The sequence below is a fragment of the Herpailurus yagouaroundi genome, unplaced genomic scaffold (assembly GCF_014898765.1).
Source record: "Herpailurus yagouaroundi ecotype Mexico unplaced genomic scaffold, PumYag 188, whole genome shotgun sequence".
Lineage (NCBI taxonomy): Eukaryota > Metazoa > Chordata > Mammalia > Carnivora > Felidae > Herpailurus > Herpailurus yagouaroundi.
This window is the reverse complement of record NW_024412419.1, coordinates 36,226,169-36,243,399: the sequence shown is the minus strand read 5'-3', so window position 1 is coordinate 36,243,399 and position 17,231 is coordinate 36,226,169. Positions and strand designations below refer to the sequence as shown.

Here is a 17,231-nt window from a genome sequence, read left to right as displayed (position 1 = left end):
CTGGGTGGCTCAGTTGGTTAAGTGTCTGACTCTTGATTTCAGCTCAGGTCATGATCTCACGGTCATGAGATCGAACCCCATGTCAGGCCCTGCATCAGGCTCTGCACTAGGCATGGAGCCTGCTTAATATTCTCAATCTCTCTCTCTCTCTCTCTCTCTCTCTCTCTCTCTCTCTCTCTCTGCTCCTTCCCTGCATGCATGCACACGCTTTCTCTCAAAAAAAAAAAAAGTTCAGGAGAAAGATAGAATGTGTGTGTACTGAGAGAAAGATAAAGCAAATGTGGAAAATGTTAACATTTGGGGAAGCTGGGTGAAGGGTACATAGGAATTCTTTGTTCTTTCCTTGCAAGTTTTCTGTAAGTATGAAAAAAGAGCCCCTGATATTCACAGGCTGAGCTGTGAGTATAGGGATTACGACCAAGAACTTCATGCCTCAGGGAATTATGCCACTTTCCCCGAGTGCTTCAAAGCCCTGCTTTATCAGAACCATGTTCCTTAACCTTCCCTCCACAACCTCAGGGCTGTCATCTTTATAGACTGTTTTGTCTGGTCCATGTAAAAAGAAGGGTTATGAGTAAGGGAGAATGTTATTGTGTTTCCAGGAATCAGTGACATTTGAGGATGTGGCTGTGATTTTCACAGATGAAGAGTGGAGGCATCTAGTCCCTATTCAGAAGGACCTCTACAAGGAGGTGATGCTGGAAAACTATAAGAGCATTGTCTCATTGGGTAAGGAGAGCTTCCCACAAGAAGTTAGACTCTGTACTGCGTTAATGGGGGGTCGTGGGCTAATAAGTGATACCTCTTCTCTCACCTGAGTTCTGAAGCACTGAGAGACAAAATGGAGGGGTAGAAGGCTATGGCTAAGATGTACAGCAACAGTGGACTTCTCAATTGTGAACCGCAGCATTGGACAGACTTGTTCCCTGAGCCGTAGGCAAGGGAACCCCAGCCTCCCTTGCTCAGCAGCCTGCCCCTGCAATACAGAGGGCCCCCTCCCCAGAGCAGGGGCAGACAGAAGAAGCCGAGTCACATATGCCCCGTCCTTCCCCCAGCTTATCAGGCAGGTAACCTTCTCAGCTCCATCCAGAGGATTAAGGGTTGGTGGGGGAGGTGGGGGGCAGGGGCTATCTTACTGAGGGAAATTTTCTTTTCAGAGAAGCAGAGAAGGGGAGGAAGAAGTGTTTCCCTTTAAAAAGAGGGCAGTATGGGCACAGAAATACAAGGCTGTGCCTCAGAGTAGGTCACTACTCTGCGTTTGATTTTGAATATTTATCTTAAATACAATCTTAGAGGCGCACAGAAGGCACTTTGCAATTATAGAGACCTGTGTGACAAAGGGAAAATTAAGAATGACTGCCTGGAGGCACCTGCCTGGCTCACTCAGTCTGTACATCTTGCAGCTCTCGATCTCAGGGTTGTTGAGTTCAAGCCCCATATTGGGTGTAGAGCTTACTTAAAAAAAAAAAAAAAAAAGAAAGCTGATGTAATATATTTGTGAGAAGTAAAGTTAGGCTCCTGTAGGTAGGAGCTTCCAGAATAAGAGGCTCCTCTCAGGAGCTTCCAGAATAAGAGGCTGGGAGAGGGGCGCCTGGGTGGCGCAGTCGGTTAAGCATCCGACTTCAGCCAGGTCACGATCTCGCGGTCCTTGAGTTTGAGCCCCGCGTCGGGCTCTGGGCTGATGGCTCAGAGCCTGGAGCCTGTTTCCGATTCTGTGTCTCCCTCTCTCTCTGCCCCTCCCCCGTTCATGCTCTGTCTCTCTCTGTCCCAAAAATAAATAAACGTTGAAAAAAAAAATTAAAGAAAAAAAAAAAGAGGCTGGGAGAGTGTACAGATTCAGAAACCAGTATAAAGTAAGCAGGAGGTGGCAGCCAAAGGAGTCCCATTACAGATTTTATGCAAGGCATGTCAAGAATTTAAATAGGCCAAATAGGAAAAAACAGGTAGATGTTCAGGGAACATTAAGGGAGACTGCTGAGCCTTTGTCACAGGCTTTGGTGGGATGAAATATTGGGGAAAATAGAATTCCTAGCAAAGGTCAGAAAGAGGAAGCCACAGGCAGGCCATGGATGTGGCCAGTTTATCAGCCGAGAATCAGCATACAACCAGATAGGTGATCCGTGGGCCCAGTAAGAAACTGTGTCTCTTTCCCAGTTTGGGGCCCCCAGTGCAATAGAAGTTTAGACTTCGAGACTATTTCTAGGATGGGTTCTATTTCTTTAAATAACCAAAAATGGACAGATTCACTTCTAGAAATTTGTCCCAAGGAAGTAATAGGATTAACAGCCCCTGATATATAAAAATGTTCACCATATCATTGTTTGTTAATAGCAAAACATTAAAAACAGTCTGAATGTCTGTCAGCAGGAGATTAAATAAATTAGATTATTCCATACAACGTAACCTCATGTAGCCATTAAAGTGCTAAGACAGATCTGTGTTAATTGAAGTAAAATAATATTTAAGTTTATTATTATGTGAAAAAAATCAAATTTACAAGTCAGGATTATTTTATAACCCATTTAAAAAAATTTTTTTAATGTTTATTTATTTTTGAGAGACAGACAGAGCATAGGTGGGGAAAGGGGACGGGAGAGAGGGAGACACAGAATTTGAAGCAGGCTCCAGGCTCTGGGCTGTGAGCACAGAGCCCGACATGGGGCTCGAACCCGCAAACTGTGAGATCATGACCTGAGCTGAAGTCAGATGCTTAACCAACTGAGCCACCCAGGTGCCCCTACAACCCAGTTTTTAACAGAATGTATCTATAGGTATCTTTCAGTTTCAAAATAGATACAAAGTACAAAAGGTGATTTTTCTTTTTACTTCAACTTACCCCTAATTTTCCTACAATGAGCATGACCCACTTGTTTAAATAAGAGCTTAGTAGTAAAGGGTAAACAAAAAGATTATATATTTTTACTCAAGATGATCTGTTTTGATTCTCATCTTCCCTGACCCAAGGACTCTTTCCCCCCATCCTACCAGTGCTAAAGCTGGGACATCCCATTCAGTTCAGTGGGAAGAATAAACACATAATTCAAATGAATTGTATCAACTTTTTTACCAAGTGCTACTTTGTTTCCCTTAACTTAAAAAAATTTTTTGATGTTTTTATTTATTTTTGAGACAGAGAGAAAGCACGAGATGGGGAAGGGCAGAGAGAGAGGGAGACAGGAACCGGAGTGGCCTCCGTGCTGACAGCAGAGAGCCCGAATCAGGACTCAAACTCAGAGTGATGAGATCATGACCTGAGCTGGAGTCAGACGCTAGCTGATTGAGCCACCAGGGGCCCCATCTACTTGGTCCCTTTTAGAACCTCCATTCTGAGCATTCTTTTCCAGTACTTTGCGCTCTGTATTCCTGGTGTGTGCCCTCTGACTTTTGCATTTTCTCTCAGAAGCACTCTGAGGCTGGGATTACGCTTTGAAATAGTGGCGTATTTTCATCATGTGCCTGGCTTGTTTCTTTCTCCATGAGCAGGACTCCCAGTTCCTCGACCTGAGGTCATTTTTCAGTTGAAGAGAGGGGATGAGCCTTGGATAGTTGATCTTCATGGATCTGAGGAGAGAGAATGTCCAGAGAATGTCTCTCTAGGTAATTGTGTATGAACAGGGCTGGGCAGAGTTTGGGTTTGTTTTGTGGTTGTTATTTGGGTGTTTGGGAGGGAGGCTTGGGTACCATGTTTTTCCTCACATTCAAATCTTCTGCTTTAGTGTTTACTCTTTATCACCCACGAGCTTTGACTTTTTTTCTGTACACCTTAAAGTGTCACTCATCTTTATTCACCAAATGTTGTTCTCTCAGATCTGTCACATTGCCCGTTCACCCTTTGATATTCCTATTCCCCACCATCCTCTCCACTCAGTGTACTCTCCTAGTTATCCTGGCCATGCTCCCAATGGAAAGTCTTCTCTTTTCTGAGATGTCCACTGTCAGTTCTATTCCCTACTTTCTTCTGCCTTCCCAGGTCTCAGTCTTTCCCCAGCATGGACAACTGTCTGTGCGAGCGAGTGAGGCAGTCACCACACTCTACTTTTCCGATTTATTGTAGTGTCTCTTCTTTCTGATGTAGTATTTCCCAGCCCAGGAAAGAAACTGCATCTGTATTTTCTGTCCATTCCAGATTGGGAGACCAAGCCTGAGCCTCAGGGTGCTTCGGAAGAAGAAAAACCAGGACGAATAGTGAGGGAAAGGCTTGGAAGAAAAGTTCCTCTGTGTCCTAAATTTGAAGCTCATGCCCTGGAGGGTGAGTTAGAAACAGGGAAGGGGAGCCCTGTGGTGCAGACCTGCAAGAAGTCCCTTTCCCAGAAGGAAAATTTGCAGCAAGGGTCTAGCCCTCTGAAGAAAATTCTCACTAAAGAGAGAGACCAGGAATGCAGCAACTGTGGGAAGACCTTTTTTGACCACTCATCGCTTATCCGCCACCAGAGGACTCACACTGGAGAGAAGCCCTATGACTGTCACGAGTGCGGGAAGGCCTTCAGTCACAGGAGCAGTCTCAGCAGACATCTGATGTCTCACACGGGGGAGAGCCCCTACGAATGCAACGCGTGTGGGAAGGCCTTCTTCGACCGGTCGTCCCTAACGGTCCATCAGCGAATTCATACCGGAGAGAAGCCCTTTAAATGCAGCGAGTGCGGAAAGGCCTTCTTTGACCGCTCATCCCTTACTCGACACCAGAGAATTCATACTGGAGAAAGTCCTTATGAATGTAATCAGTGCGGGAAAGCCTTCAGCCAGAAAAGTATTCTTACTCGACATCAGCTCATCCACACTGGCAGGAAGCCCTATGAATGTAATGAGTGTGGGAAAGCCTTCTATGGCGTCTCGTCACTGAACAGACATCAGAAAGCTCACACTGGAGAGCCTCGCTATCGGTGCAGCGAGTGTGGGAAAGCTTTCTTTGACCGCTCGTCCCTCACACAGCACCAGAAGATTCACACTGGAGACAAGCCATACGAATGCACCGAATGTGGGAAAGCCTTTAGCCAGAGGTGCCGGCTTACGCGACATCAGAGAGTGCACACGGGAGAGAAACCCTTCGAATGCAGCGTGTGTGGCAAAGTGTTCAGTTCGAAATCGTCAGTCATTCAACATCAACGGCGTTATGCCAAACAAGGAATAGACTGAGTTGGGTGGAAGCTTCAGTCAGCGGACCACCGTAGAAACCCAAGACTGGTCTTTCCCACAGCAGGCAAATCCCTCATTTGAGCACTCTACATATTCTGGCCACTACTCCCCTTTTCCATCTCTGCTGCCACGGTGTGAATAAACACTCGCTACCTACTGTGTTATAGAACTGATGTGGGATGCCGGAAAGGAGGCTGTGACTCTAAAGAGTCGACATTTTGCTGAAGCTTATCAGACAATGGGATAAATGTTAGGAGGTGATCCGCAGGCACGCCTCTTGTCTGAGGCCCCAGGTATCACTGCACTTTAATAACCGGAGGCCAGGATGGGAGGGATGGCAGAATTGTGTCAGGGCCGCACTGTTGCTTCCAGAACGGTTCTTTTTATAGCTGGGTCCCTTTCCCCTGGGAGCTTTTTTGGGCACTGAACTTGTTCTTTGTGTCCTAGCTTGTAGGTCCCTGCTGCTGCTGCTGCTGCTGCTGCTATGACTAGCTAGCTAGCTAGCACTTACCGAGTGCTCATTATGGGGTAAGCACTCAGTGGAGAGTTCGGCAAAGAGTAGATTATTTGGTCCTCTCACCAACCCTATCAAGTAGAAGTAGGTACTGTTACTATCCTCATTTTACAGATGAGCAAACTGAAATTTAGAGGTGTCGAATAATTTGCCCAAGGTGGCACAGCTAGGAAAAGGTGAAGCCAAGTCTTGGATACAAGTCTGCCTTCAAAGTCTGTTCCTTTAAGCATTATGCTCTACGGTTTGTTTCATAATTTATGTACGTGTAATCTCTCCTCAACTAGATTGTAAGCACTTGGAGGCGTGACTTACGTGTCTTTGTATCTCACACGGTGCCTTGCACATAATAGGTGCTCAATAAATATTTATCCGAATTAATGACTTTTCTACCTACCAAGTTCTCTCTGGGTAAAACATATCCTTGGGTTCGTCCTTTCTCTGAATTTTCAGTCTAGCCTACACCTTTCTCATCTCAGCTCCCTTACTGCAGTAGTCATTTCCTCATTTGAATTCTTCCCTCTTCACTACTGAACAGGGGAATGCTATGCTATGGTGCCATAGTAAGTAACCCCCCAAGTAAAGTTTTCTTTCTCATGTAAAATCTGTTGTGAGTCAAGTCTGTCTTACTCCATCCTCCTCATTTAGAACTTGTCGCCTCTAGGGTTATCATGAAAGAGAAAGCTGGGAGGTATTTTAGGACATTCTTAAGGGCCATCCCTTCTCTCCACATCTCATAAACCAGAACCCAGCACCAGAGGCTAGGAAAGCACCTCAGTATTTGGTTAACATCAACGGCCTCTGTCGCAAATTACATTTTGCACATTACTGACATTTTGCACACTACTATTAGGCCAGTCTTTCTAGTCTTTCTAAATGACTCTCTCCTGCCCATCAATGCCTTATTCAAGACCTAAAATAGCTCCCTGTTTAATGAAATCTCGGAATATTTAAGGTCTGCCTTGATGTGATTCCACCTCTCTGAACTTCTGACTCCCAAAATGCTGAGTCCCAAAAAACTCCTGTATGCCCTGGGCCCAGTCCTATGTTTTTATTTTATCAAAGATCAGGCGCTAGGCAACTTTGACTCCAGGTGTCTGCATTCCTTTCCGGGTTGCTTGAGGTGAAGCCCAGAAGAGGACTTGATTCTGAAAGGCTGTCTGGAACTTAATTCTCCCAGCATGAATCCCAGGGGACCAAGAGACATTTCTCCTGGGAGCTAAAGTCATATTCAAGAAGGTGGATCGCCAAACAGACCACTCCCCACCTCCTAACAACCCTATTTGTCCACCTTTCTTAGAGCAGACGAGTGGCAGGGAAGGCTTTTTCATGTGTGGACTCTTGAAGCAACTTAAGGAAAAACACTTCACAGAGTGCAGAATCTATCAGAGTGGATAATAGCTGGTATTATTTAATGTCCAGTAGAAAATAAAAGGGACGATTGACAGACTTTGGACTGATGACTATATCTGAGAGTTCTGAATTTTTAATTTATTCCCTTGTTAGAAGTAAAGTGAGGATCAGGGGCGCCTGGGTGGCTCAGTCAGTCGAAGGCCCAGCTCTTGATTTCGGCACAGGTCATGATCCCAAGTTCATGGGATTGAGCCCTGCATCAGGCTCCACACTGAGCATGGAGCCTGCTTAAGATTCTCTCCCTCTGCCTCTCTCCCCTGCTCTTTCTCTCTACACACACACACACACACACACACACAAAGGAAGACGTAAATAAGTAAATTGAGAATCAAGTATTTTCCTAAGATATTCTGCTATTGTCAGCAAGATAAAACTAGAACAAATTCAGAATACTAATGGACCTGGGACTACAGTGGTTAGTGAAACAGAAAGGGGATATAAATTTGATACTTTCCCTTTGTTACCTTTTTGGGTTTTTTTAAGTTTTTTTATTTAGCAATAGAGACCACATGATCAGGGGAAGGGCAGAGAGAGAGGGAGAGAGAATCCCAAGCAGGCTCCCTACCATCAGCACAGAGCCCAATAGGGGGCTTGAACTCAGGAAACCATGAGATCATGACCTGAGCTGAAATTAAGAGTCAGATGTTTAACTGACTGAGCCACCCAGGCACCCCATCTTTGTTCTTTTTTTTACATGTAGTGATCTGGGGCGCCTGGGTGGCGCAGTCGGTTAAGCGTCCGACTTCAGCCAGGTCACGATCTCGCGGTCCGTGAGTTCGAGCCCCGCATCAGGCTCTGGGCTGATGGCTCAGAGCCTGGAGCCTGTTTCCGATTCTCTGTCTCCCTCTCTCTCTGACCCTCCCCCGTTCATGCTCTGTCTCTCCCTGTCCCAAAAATAAATAAAACGTTGAAAAAAAAATTTTTTTAAATGTAGTGATCTGGAGGGCTTTTTTTTTTTTTTTTTTTTAATGTGAAATACTATTCCACCTACTAAACATTCTCAGGGAAGGGCCACTTTACCTTTGAACTGGTATCTCCCAATAGGGCATACAGTACTGGAGGCCTTAAATTTTGAGGTTTTAGCTTCACCAAATGATCATTAGTAGTAGCAAATCTTGGAACCAGAAATTGGTCAAATTTTTAAAATCAAAAATACCATATTTTAAAAATTAAAAATGAAACTGGTGAGATTAATTTTTATAATTAAATTTTAATTTAAAAATAATTGAATACATTTTTCATTCAATGTCATTTCCACATGTAATCAATGCAAAAATTATTGACATGTGTTACAACCTTTTTGAAAAAAACTAAATTTTCGAGGTGACTGGGCGGCTCAGTTGGTTGGGCACTCGACTTCAGCTCCAGTCATGACCTCGTGGTTCCACGGGTCGGAGCCCCACCTCAGGCTCTGTGCTGGCAGCTCAGAGCCTGGAGCCTGCTTCTGATTCTGTGTCTCCCTCTCTCTGCCCTCCTCCCGCTCATGCTGTCTCTCTCTCTCTCTCTCAAACATTAAAAAAAGAAGAAAAAATTTTAAATAATCTTCAACTTCTTTGTATTTACAGCACATCTCAAGTTCAGACTAGTCACATTTCAAGTGCTCAAGAGCTACCTGTGGCTAGCAGCTACTATAGCGTACAGCACAGTTTTGGATAGCCATCAGGGGCTTTTATAGGTAACAGATAAAGGGACTATTTTGAGGTTTTTTTATTTTTAAACTTTTTTTAATGTTTGTTTTTGAGAGAGAGAGACACACAGCTTGAGCGGGGGAGGGGCAGAGAGAGAGAGAGAGAGAGAGAGAGAGAGAGACAACCTGAAATAGGTTCCAGGCTCTGAGCTGTCAGCACAGAGCCCAACACAGGGCTCAAACCCATGAACCGTGAGATCGTGACCTGAGCCAAAGTCAAATGCCCAACCAACTGAGCCATCCAGGCGCCTCTGAATTTTTTTTTCATGTTTCTTTATTTTTGAGACAGAGAGAGACTGAGCATGAGTGGGGGAGGGACAGAGAGGGGGAAACACAGAATCTGAAGCAGGCTCCTGGATGTGAGCTGTCAGCACAGAGCCTGACGCAGAGCTTCAACCCACCAGCCTGAGATCATGACCTGAGCCAAAGTCGGATGCTTAACGGACTGAGCCACCCACGCACTCCAGGAGTTATTTTGATCATTGGAGATGTTTGAGGGGTGCTTGTTTCTGGTCCTGTGGCAAGCACTCTGCACCTGCAGAAAGAAGTCTTTTGCTTCCAGTAGGTCAAGCGTCTGGGTGAGGTCCAAGCCTGGGAAGCCTGTTGTTACCATCACTCAGGCACATTTTTTTTTTTATAAATAGATCTCAAAACAGCTGCTTGGATCTTTGTGTGCCTGACTCCTTTGTTCTGAGTTGGATCTTTTGTTATCTCAGGTAGGGAAGAGATGTTACTTATGGACCTCTAACAACCCAATCAGGATATGGAAGAGGAAATATCTAAGGTTGCCAGTTGTGAAAGATAAACGATCCTTCGTGTGATCATCACCTCTTTCTGAGCAGGATATTAGAATCCATTTATTATGACTCTAGAGGGAGGAAAATATTCTATTAGAATGGGCAAAGCATGAATGGGTGCTGGCAATGGATGGGCCCAGTGGAAACTACTGGAGCTCCCCCACCACTCCAAAACTGTCAATATAAAACTGAGGAAAATTAAAGGCATGACAATAAAGTTGGAGGACCTGGGAGTGATTTGTCCCACCATTTCCTTTCTGATTCCTTGACTTGTCTGGTGAAAAAGCTAGATCCGAGAAGTTAACTATCTCTGATAGCTCAATAGAAAAGCTAATGAAGAAGAGTCAACTGTAGCTCGTTTTGTGCTTCGCCTTGTTTCTAAATTGGAAGATGGCTGTCAGTTGCCTCTTGACGGATATGTAGCCATTGATCTAGTTGACACATTCTTTTCTATACCCATTAAATTGATCCACTAATAGCGGTGTAAATTTAACTTCACTTAACAAACTAGCAATTTGCTTTTATTGTCCTGCCACGGAGATAATTAATTATTTTTGCATTATACCATAATCTGATAGAGCAAGATTTAAATAATTAAAATACTGATGTTAGTCATTACACTAATGACAGTGTCTGTTAAATAAGGGAAGGAGAAAAAGCCAATAAACAGTGTGTAATTAAGTGGGTCACTGCCGTGGACAACTGAGGTTCAGTCCCGCTGGGACCTGGGGAGTCATGTCGAATGAGCCTCAGGATTATCTGCCCTTGAAGTGGGGAGCATTTATCTACTGGCTCCCGTCCCCCATTGGCTAAGTGTTGCTGCATGAACATCAAGGCTTGCTGTAGTCATCCCCTGTGGCAGAGTCAGAGAGTAACTCCAGGGAGGAAAGTGAAAAGTGTGGGGTACGACCAAGGCAAGGGGTTATCTGATTATGTTTGTGCAAATGTGGTTGCTGCAGCATGGCTGGGGTAAAATGTGGGCCAAGAGAATATGAGGTAGTGTGCCCAAGGTGTTTGGTATAAGGGTAGAGAGTGAGCCCATTTGAATATAATGAGCTTGAGATGTTTGTGAAATATCCAGACATATGTAGGAATGTTCTGCACGCAGACTGAACCTGAAAAGAGTGATTTCATATATATGGATGATACCTGAAACCATATAGGTGGTGGGAAATAGCTTATGAAGGTAGAGTGTTGGAAGAGACTAGGATCTAGGATAGGTCCTTGAAGAACACAGATTTAATGGGCATGAAAAGAGGAAGTGTCCATAAAAGAAGAGTAAATGGAAGAGACTAGGTAGGTAAGAGAAACACTAGGTGAGAGCAGGTTAACAGGAAAGACTTTCAAGAAAGGGAATAGTCAAAAAGTGTTCAATGTTGTCAAGTGGTCAAGAAAACCAAAGCATTAGGGGCGCCTGGGTGGCTCAGTCGGTTGAGCATCCGACTTCGGCTCAGGTCATGATCTCACAGCTCGTGAGTTTCGGCCCCGCGTCGGGCTCGGTGCTAACAGCTCAGGGCCTGGAGCCTGCTTCAGATTCTGTGTCTCCCTCTCTCTCTGCCCCTAACCCACTCGCATTCTGTCTCTGTCTCTCTCAAAAATAAATAAACATAAAAAAAAAAGAAAGCCAAAGCATTACCCACCCCCACCCCCTGATTTGTCGATAACTTGGATGGTGGCGCCAAAGCCATATTGGAATGAATTTGGTTAAGGAATGGGTGGAGAGGAAGGTAAACATAGCAAGTATCTTCAATGCTGAGTAGTTTCGCTTTGATAAAAAGGAGAGGTTAAGATTGGTAGCTGGAGGGGGATGTGAAACGAAGAGAATATTTCTTTTAAAATGTAAGAGATGTAAAAAAAAAAAATGTAAGAGATGTGAACATGTATCAGGACGCCTTCGGGTACAGCAGATAGAAAATGCTTCCTCAACTTGCTTAAGCCTCAAGGGACTTTATTAACTAACATAATTGCAAAGCCCAGATGTATCTCTGTTTATTGTTCTAATTGGAGAGGGCAGTGGAATGAACGTGAAGAATGGCAAATTTGTATTTCTGATTACAGGCGAGTATGGGAATTCTCTCTCAAGCTTTCTCCGCTCCACCCCCACTCGGAAAGCGAGGGAGATGAAGCAGCAGGTGCCTGAAGAGCGTAGAGGTTGCAAATATCCTCCTGGATAGAAAACTGACTAAGAAACAGAGGCATCCTTGGTAGGGGTCCGCCTGGGGCAAGCGAACAGGGAGGGCCAAGAGACAGCCTTGGTTCTTCACTTTTTTTTTTAACTACATTTTCTTTCTATTTTACTACATTTACTACATTTCTTCCCTTCATTTTTACTACAAGTGTCACCTTCCACCTTTTGAATGACGCGCGCGACTACCCCTGTGGTACCTCAGGAGGCGGGGCCTCCGAAAACCCGCCCCGAGGCCTTCTGGGAATCGTAGTTTTCCGAGGGCACTTTGCGCAGGCGCTCTGTGGTCCTGCTCCTCGTGGGGCCGCCGGGAGCCGGTTGGCGCCCAAGGTGAGGACCATGGGTCGGGTGTGGTGGGACCCGTGGCTGCGGCGAGAGGAAGGTGTTGAAGAACGGGCCGGGAAGGAAGTTGGGCTGCGAGGCGCGGTGACGTGAGGGTGGAACCGAAATGGGGTGTTTGGAACTATCCTTGGCCGCTGCTCCCAGGCTGACCTTGATCCGACCTGCAGCTGGGAAGGGGAGGAGGCGCCAGCTGCAGGCCCGGCGCGACTCAGGGTGACGACATGGGTGCGAGGTGAAGTGAGACGTCGGTAGCCTGGCCCCGCAGTGTGAGATGACGTGCGCTGGGGTGCGCAGGGCCGCGCTCCGCAGTGTGTATCCGCTGGGTAGAATGGCGCATTTCCTCCCGAGGCGGTCCTTCCCCTGCTTGGGAAGTGCTGGGGGCTCAGTACACCAGGATTGAACTGACTCCGCTGAATCCTGCTGGTCCATCCTTCCCGGAAAGCCCCTCAATTACTCATTTCTCTCGGTTCCCTGGGCCAGGGTTTCAACCCCTTGCACCCGGCTTCTTGGAGCTGTCCAGTGGCGCTCCCTCTTTGAGAGCTGCTTTCCAACACCAACTAGACTTTCTTGCAAAACTTGGTATTTCAATTAGTCTGCAAAGATTTCTGGAGTACTAAGTATGTGGAAGTAGCTTTCTTAGTGTGAGGAAAGCAAGATTTGACTCCCAAGATTTGCCTACTTGGAAAGATAAAGATACAAATAACTGTAGTATAAGATAGTATACACCAGGTGATTGAATCAGAAATCTGAGCGTTCAAAGACGGTAATGACCCTGAGTCTTTGTTTTGTGATGTGGATCAATTTGGTTATGGATTGGAAAAGAGTTTATAGGCTTGGCTAGAAACATCCACAGCTTATTTTAATGATACTGGCAGGCATCTTAAGATTAATGCCACCCTTTTGGTTCTGTGAGCCACACTGGATGCTGTGTCCTCTATGTACCCCCAGGACTCAAAAGAGCTCTTAAGAGGAGAGGTCTGGTAGCAGAACGTGAACAATGAAACCTCAGGTAAGAAGGTAGAAGATTGGTTTTGCTCCCTGTCTTAGGTCTCTTTGGGTTGCAAACTGCAGAAACCCCACTCAAACTAGTAGAAGGGGGATTCATTTTGAGGATGCTTGGTTAGGTCACGGAACCCAAGGAAAAAGATTGTGGTGTGCTTGTAAACTGCAACTGGGGACAGAACAAAAAAATTCAGGACCCTCTCTTAACCCCTTGCCTTTACTTCTGTTTGTACTTCTGTTTTATATTTCCCTGTCCCTGCTGACTGGCTTTTTCTGCTCTCAGATGGCATGACAAAATGTGACTGTCAAGGGCTCCCAGGTTTTCATGCCCTCAAGGGGAGCCTCATGAGAGGCTGACCTCTTTTTCTTGGTTCCACTTCCAAAATGCCAGGGGAAGGACTAATTGGTTCAGATGCCAGTCAGCTTTGGCCAGGAAATAGAGACCGTTTTTAGTAATGTATGGATGTGAATAAAGATATTGCCTTGAAAAGTGTGAAGTATTGGCAGAGCTCCAGAGACAGAACAGTAGATGCTTCTTGTTGCCTGTCATTCACCTTGAAATACAACTACTAAGAAAATCACTCTGTAAAGAGTGGTAGGCCTGTGCTGGCCATAGTTCATGTCTCTGAGAACTGCTCTTCATTGTGCTCCTTGGCAATGGCTGAGTGGGCAAGAGGTGGAAACGTGATCTAAGGTAATTAGCCTCTCAATGGCCAACAACCACAAAGGTCTTGAGAATTCTAAGTAGGAGACACAGAGACCATGGCCACTTAATTGTGGGTGTTAGAGCAATAAACTCAGGAGGGCTGGGAGTTAAAGACCTTATTGAACCTTGTCCGTACAGAGAAGAATGTTCCGAGAACATTCCTCTGAGAACTCAGAACATTCTCTTGGGGGATGAAGAGGTGCATGACCCATGTAGCCCTTGGTGGCTTGGTTCCAGCACCATTCTCATTTGTGGTCACCTCCAGGCACATGTCAGATGGCCTGCGTACACAGAAATTATCAATGTAATCTTGCTGTTGGCCATTCTAAATGTCCAAGATGGTATATCCAGGTTCTCTATCAAGATACGTTGCTCTATCTTGATCTCAAGAGCAAGAGATAAAGATGTATGGCACCATCATTATCCTTCAGTATCCAGCAGGATACACAAGTCTATTCATGAAAAAAAAAATCTGATTGGTAGTGGATCACCATCATAATTGGAGTCCAGAAGATAGTGCCAAATGTGACTTATCCTACTGGTTTGTATGGATTATATTACATAGAGTCAGCCTTGGATGAGTACTATTGGGTCCCTTTACCCTCTTTCTTTTTCTAGTCTTTTGCCCTCCCTACTGGATACCGACTACATTTTTAACAGTCTTTGTAATAAAACCCTGAGAGAATGTTTTTCTGGCATTCCCTGTGGACAGGGAAGTTTGGGGAGATCGTTGTTCCCGGCTCTGCTCCTGGAAGGATTTTTCAGATCCTTTGAATAAAGCTTCTGTTAGGTAAATGAATCTTTTTCTTGAGAATAGTATTCCCTCTCCTGTCTTCCAGTTGCTGTTATTTGTCTCCATGTCAGGAGATTGTCTAGATTGTCTCCATGTCAGGCCCAAAGATCAGAAGGCCGGGAGAGAAGAGGATGGAGATTCTTCCTCCTGTTTCGGACATATAGTTACACTGTGTGGTCTGCCTTGATACTTGACTGCTGGGCTTTTAAGACTCACCCCTCCTTCTTGCCCTTGTGTCTCACACCTGGACAAGCTGATAAGGAAGTCTGAATGCTCTCTCCTTGGGCATTGGCGGGGGGATTCCAATCACACAAGCCCCTTCCTGTGGGCATGTGGGCACGCTCACCCTGGCCCTGCCCCCTAACCACAATAAAGACCAGGCTGGTCTCCTTTCCTCCTTTCCTCCTCCTCTCTAGAGCCATTTTGGACCTATTGAGAGACCGGCTCTGCTCTCTCCAGAGACCTCAATGACATAAGTAATAAACCTTTTTATATACTTGGTCTGTGTTTGCGCGTGTGGCATCATCATTCTCAATATTGAAACCAAACTTCGCGTGGGGTCTGTCTCTGCAGGTGACCATTGCACTCTGGACACCCTAGCTCTCTAGCTAATCCTGTATTTCCCATGGGCTTCTGTGATGCCAGCCAGTGCTGTAGGGGCAGCGGTCAGTCAGTCCATCCCGGTTGGTCCTGCTGCCCCTTTTGCTGGAGAAGCAATTGTATTCAGTTCTGGACTGAATTGAATAGCTGGGTATCATTTTGCATACAGCCTCCTAGTTCTATGGAAACTTTAAAAATGACTCTAACAGGGGCCTCTGGCTGGCTCAGTCAGAGGAGCATGCGACTCTTGATCTCAGGGTCATGCGTTCAAGCCCCACGTTGGGTATAGAGATTACTAAATAATAAACTTAAAAAAATGGACTCTAACCAAAAAAAGATGACCCTAAAGAAACTGGCTGGAATTTCTAGCATTTGGTGTTTGACTCCATTTCTTGTGTTGTTGTCGTTGCTGTTGTTGTTTAATTTTTTTTTAAGTTTGTTTCTTTTTGAGAGAGAGAAAGAGCACAAGCATGTGCGTGTGAGTGGGGGAGGGGCAGGGAGCGAGGGAGAGAGAGAGAATCCCAAGCAGGCTCTGCACTGTCAGTGCAGAGCCCGACTCAGGACTCAATCTCAGGAACTGTGAGATCATGACCTGAGCTGAAATCGAGGGTTGAATGTTTAACCAACTGAGCCACCCAGGTGCCCCTGACTCCATTTCTTGATTGGATAGGACCCAGTCACTTCTTGAACCTCTACTTGGGACCTTTGGCAATCAGGAAAGAATTAGGACAGGAGGCCAGTGCTCTTCATCCCAGTAGGGGACAGATGTCATGAGGCCTAGATGCTGTTTAATTACAGTATCCTTATAATGTCCATTGTATCCTAAAAATAACACCGTAGCTTGCTTGAACATATTTCTGGCCTTAGAACTAAACAAAACTTGACTAATAACACTAATACACGAATTTGCTTTTGCTTTTTTATTCTTGACCATATAGGCTCCACATTAGCCTTTAAAAAAATGCTAGTATAAGCCTCCTTCTGGTCATCTTGAATTTAAAAGTCAGATTGAGTTGTTTATTAAGTTGCTTATTTGTGTCAAAATACTACAGAGCACAATGCTTATTATAAATTTATAAGATGGAGTAAAAATTGACTTCATTGTAAACTATTTGATTTTTAATAGTTTTCTGATATGGGAACAGAGCTCTGTTCCCAGGAAGCTGCTAACTCAGGAACAGAGTTGTGGCACTATCCATAATTTCCATCTCCTGGGAAAGGGTGAATTTACTTCTAGGCTTGCTTTGCTCTTAGTGGGGTATTGAGCATAAGGACTGTTCCACACCTAATGGATATATGGGGATTTTTAGTCTGGGTCAGATAACTATGAAATGGGAGTGGTCTCTTCATGTTTCCTTCTCTAGCTCTGCCAACTCTGACCTGGGCCTTTTCCAAGAGGACATAGTAGAGGAGAGAATGGCAGCTGTACCTCTAACAGCCAGATGGCAGGTGAGTTGGATTTTCTTCAGTCCGGAGCTTCCTTGCCAGCCTTGAGATTGGTCTCATTTTGGTAGAAGTGGTGCTCTATAGAAGCCTTTCTGGCTTCAGATTCTCTCCATTCTCACCATACAACAAAGCTGTAGGGATCTTCCTTCTAAAGTGTTTTTTTTTTTTTTTTTTTTTAACATTTATTCATTTTTGAGATTGCGAGAGGCAGAGCATGAGCAGCGGAGGGGCAGAGAGAGAGAGACACAGAATCGGAAGCAGGCTCCAGGCTCTGAGCTGTCAGCACAGAGCCCGATGCGGGGCTCGAACTCACAGACCGTGAGATCATGACCTGAGCTGAAGTCGACGCTCAACCAACTGAGCCACCCAGGTGCCCTGGGATCTTCCTTTTAGATGGCCCTTCATAAGGCCTTGATGACCAGCCCCGTCCTGTGTTTTGTAATGGTGGGGAAGCCGAGAATTGAGGCAGTTCTGCCCTTAGCAATGGCTCAGGGAGTGCTTAGAGAACTTTCATGAGAATTTAAAACTTCTGAATCCTCTAGTCTGGAATATTATCTTCCTTTCAAAGGGACACCATATTTTTTATCCTTTTTCTTCAATTTTAGCTCTTACAAGT

The 17,231-nt window shown here is 45.2% G+C and overlaps 1 protein-coding gene across 11 annotated transcripts in view; it reads left to right on the top strand.

Moving 5' to 3' along the window:
* ZNF2 (zinc finger protein 2) overlaps positions 1 to 17,231 on the top strand; it is a 46,278-nt gene that overhangs the window by 19,979 nt on the left and 9,068 nt on the right. Inside the window, exons 3-6 of one of the 11 annotated variants that reach the window (XM_040496684.1) lie at positions 603 to 729; positions 3,484 to 3,597; positions 4,127 to 5,107; positions 8,102 to 8,109. In XM_040496684.1, coding sequence (XP_040352618.1) covers positions 603 to 729; positions 3,484 to 3,597; positions 4,127 to 5,107; positions 8,102 to 8,109 — 1,230 coding nt within the window. The other 10 variants (XM_040496675.1, XM_040496681.1, XM_040496679.1 and 7 more) reach the window with 10 other exon arrangements.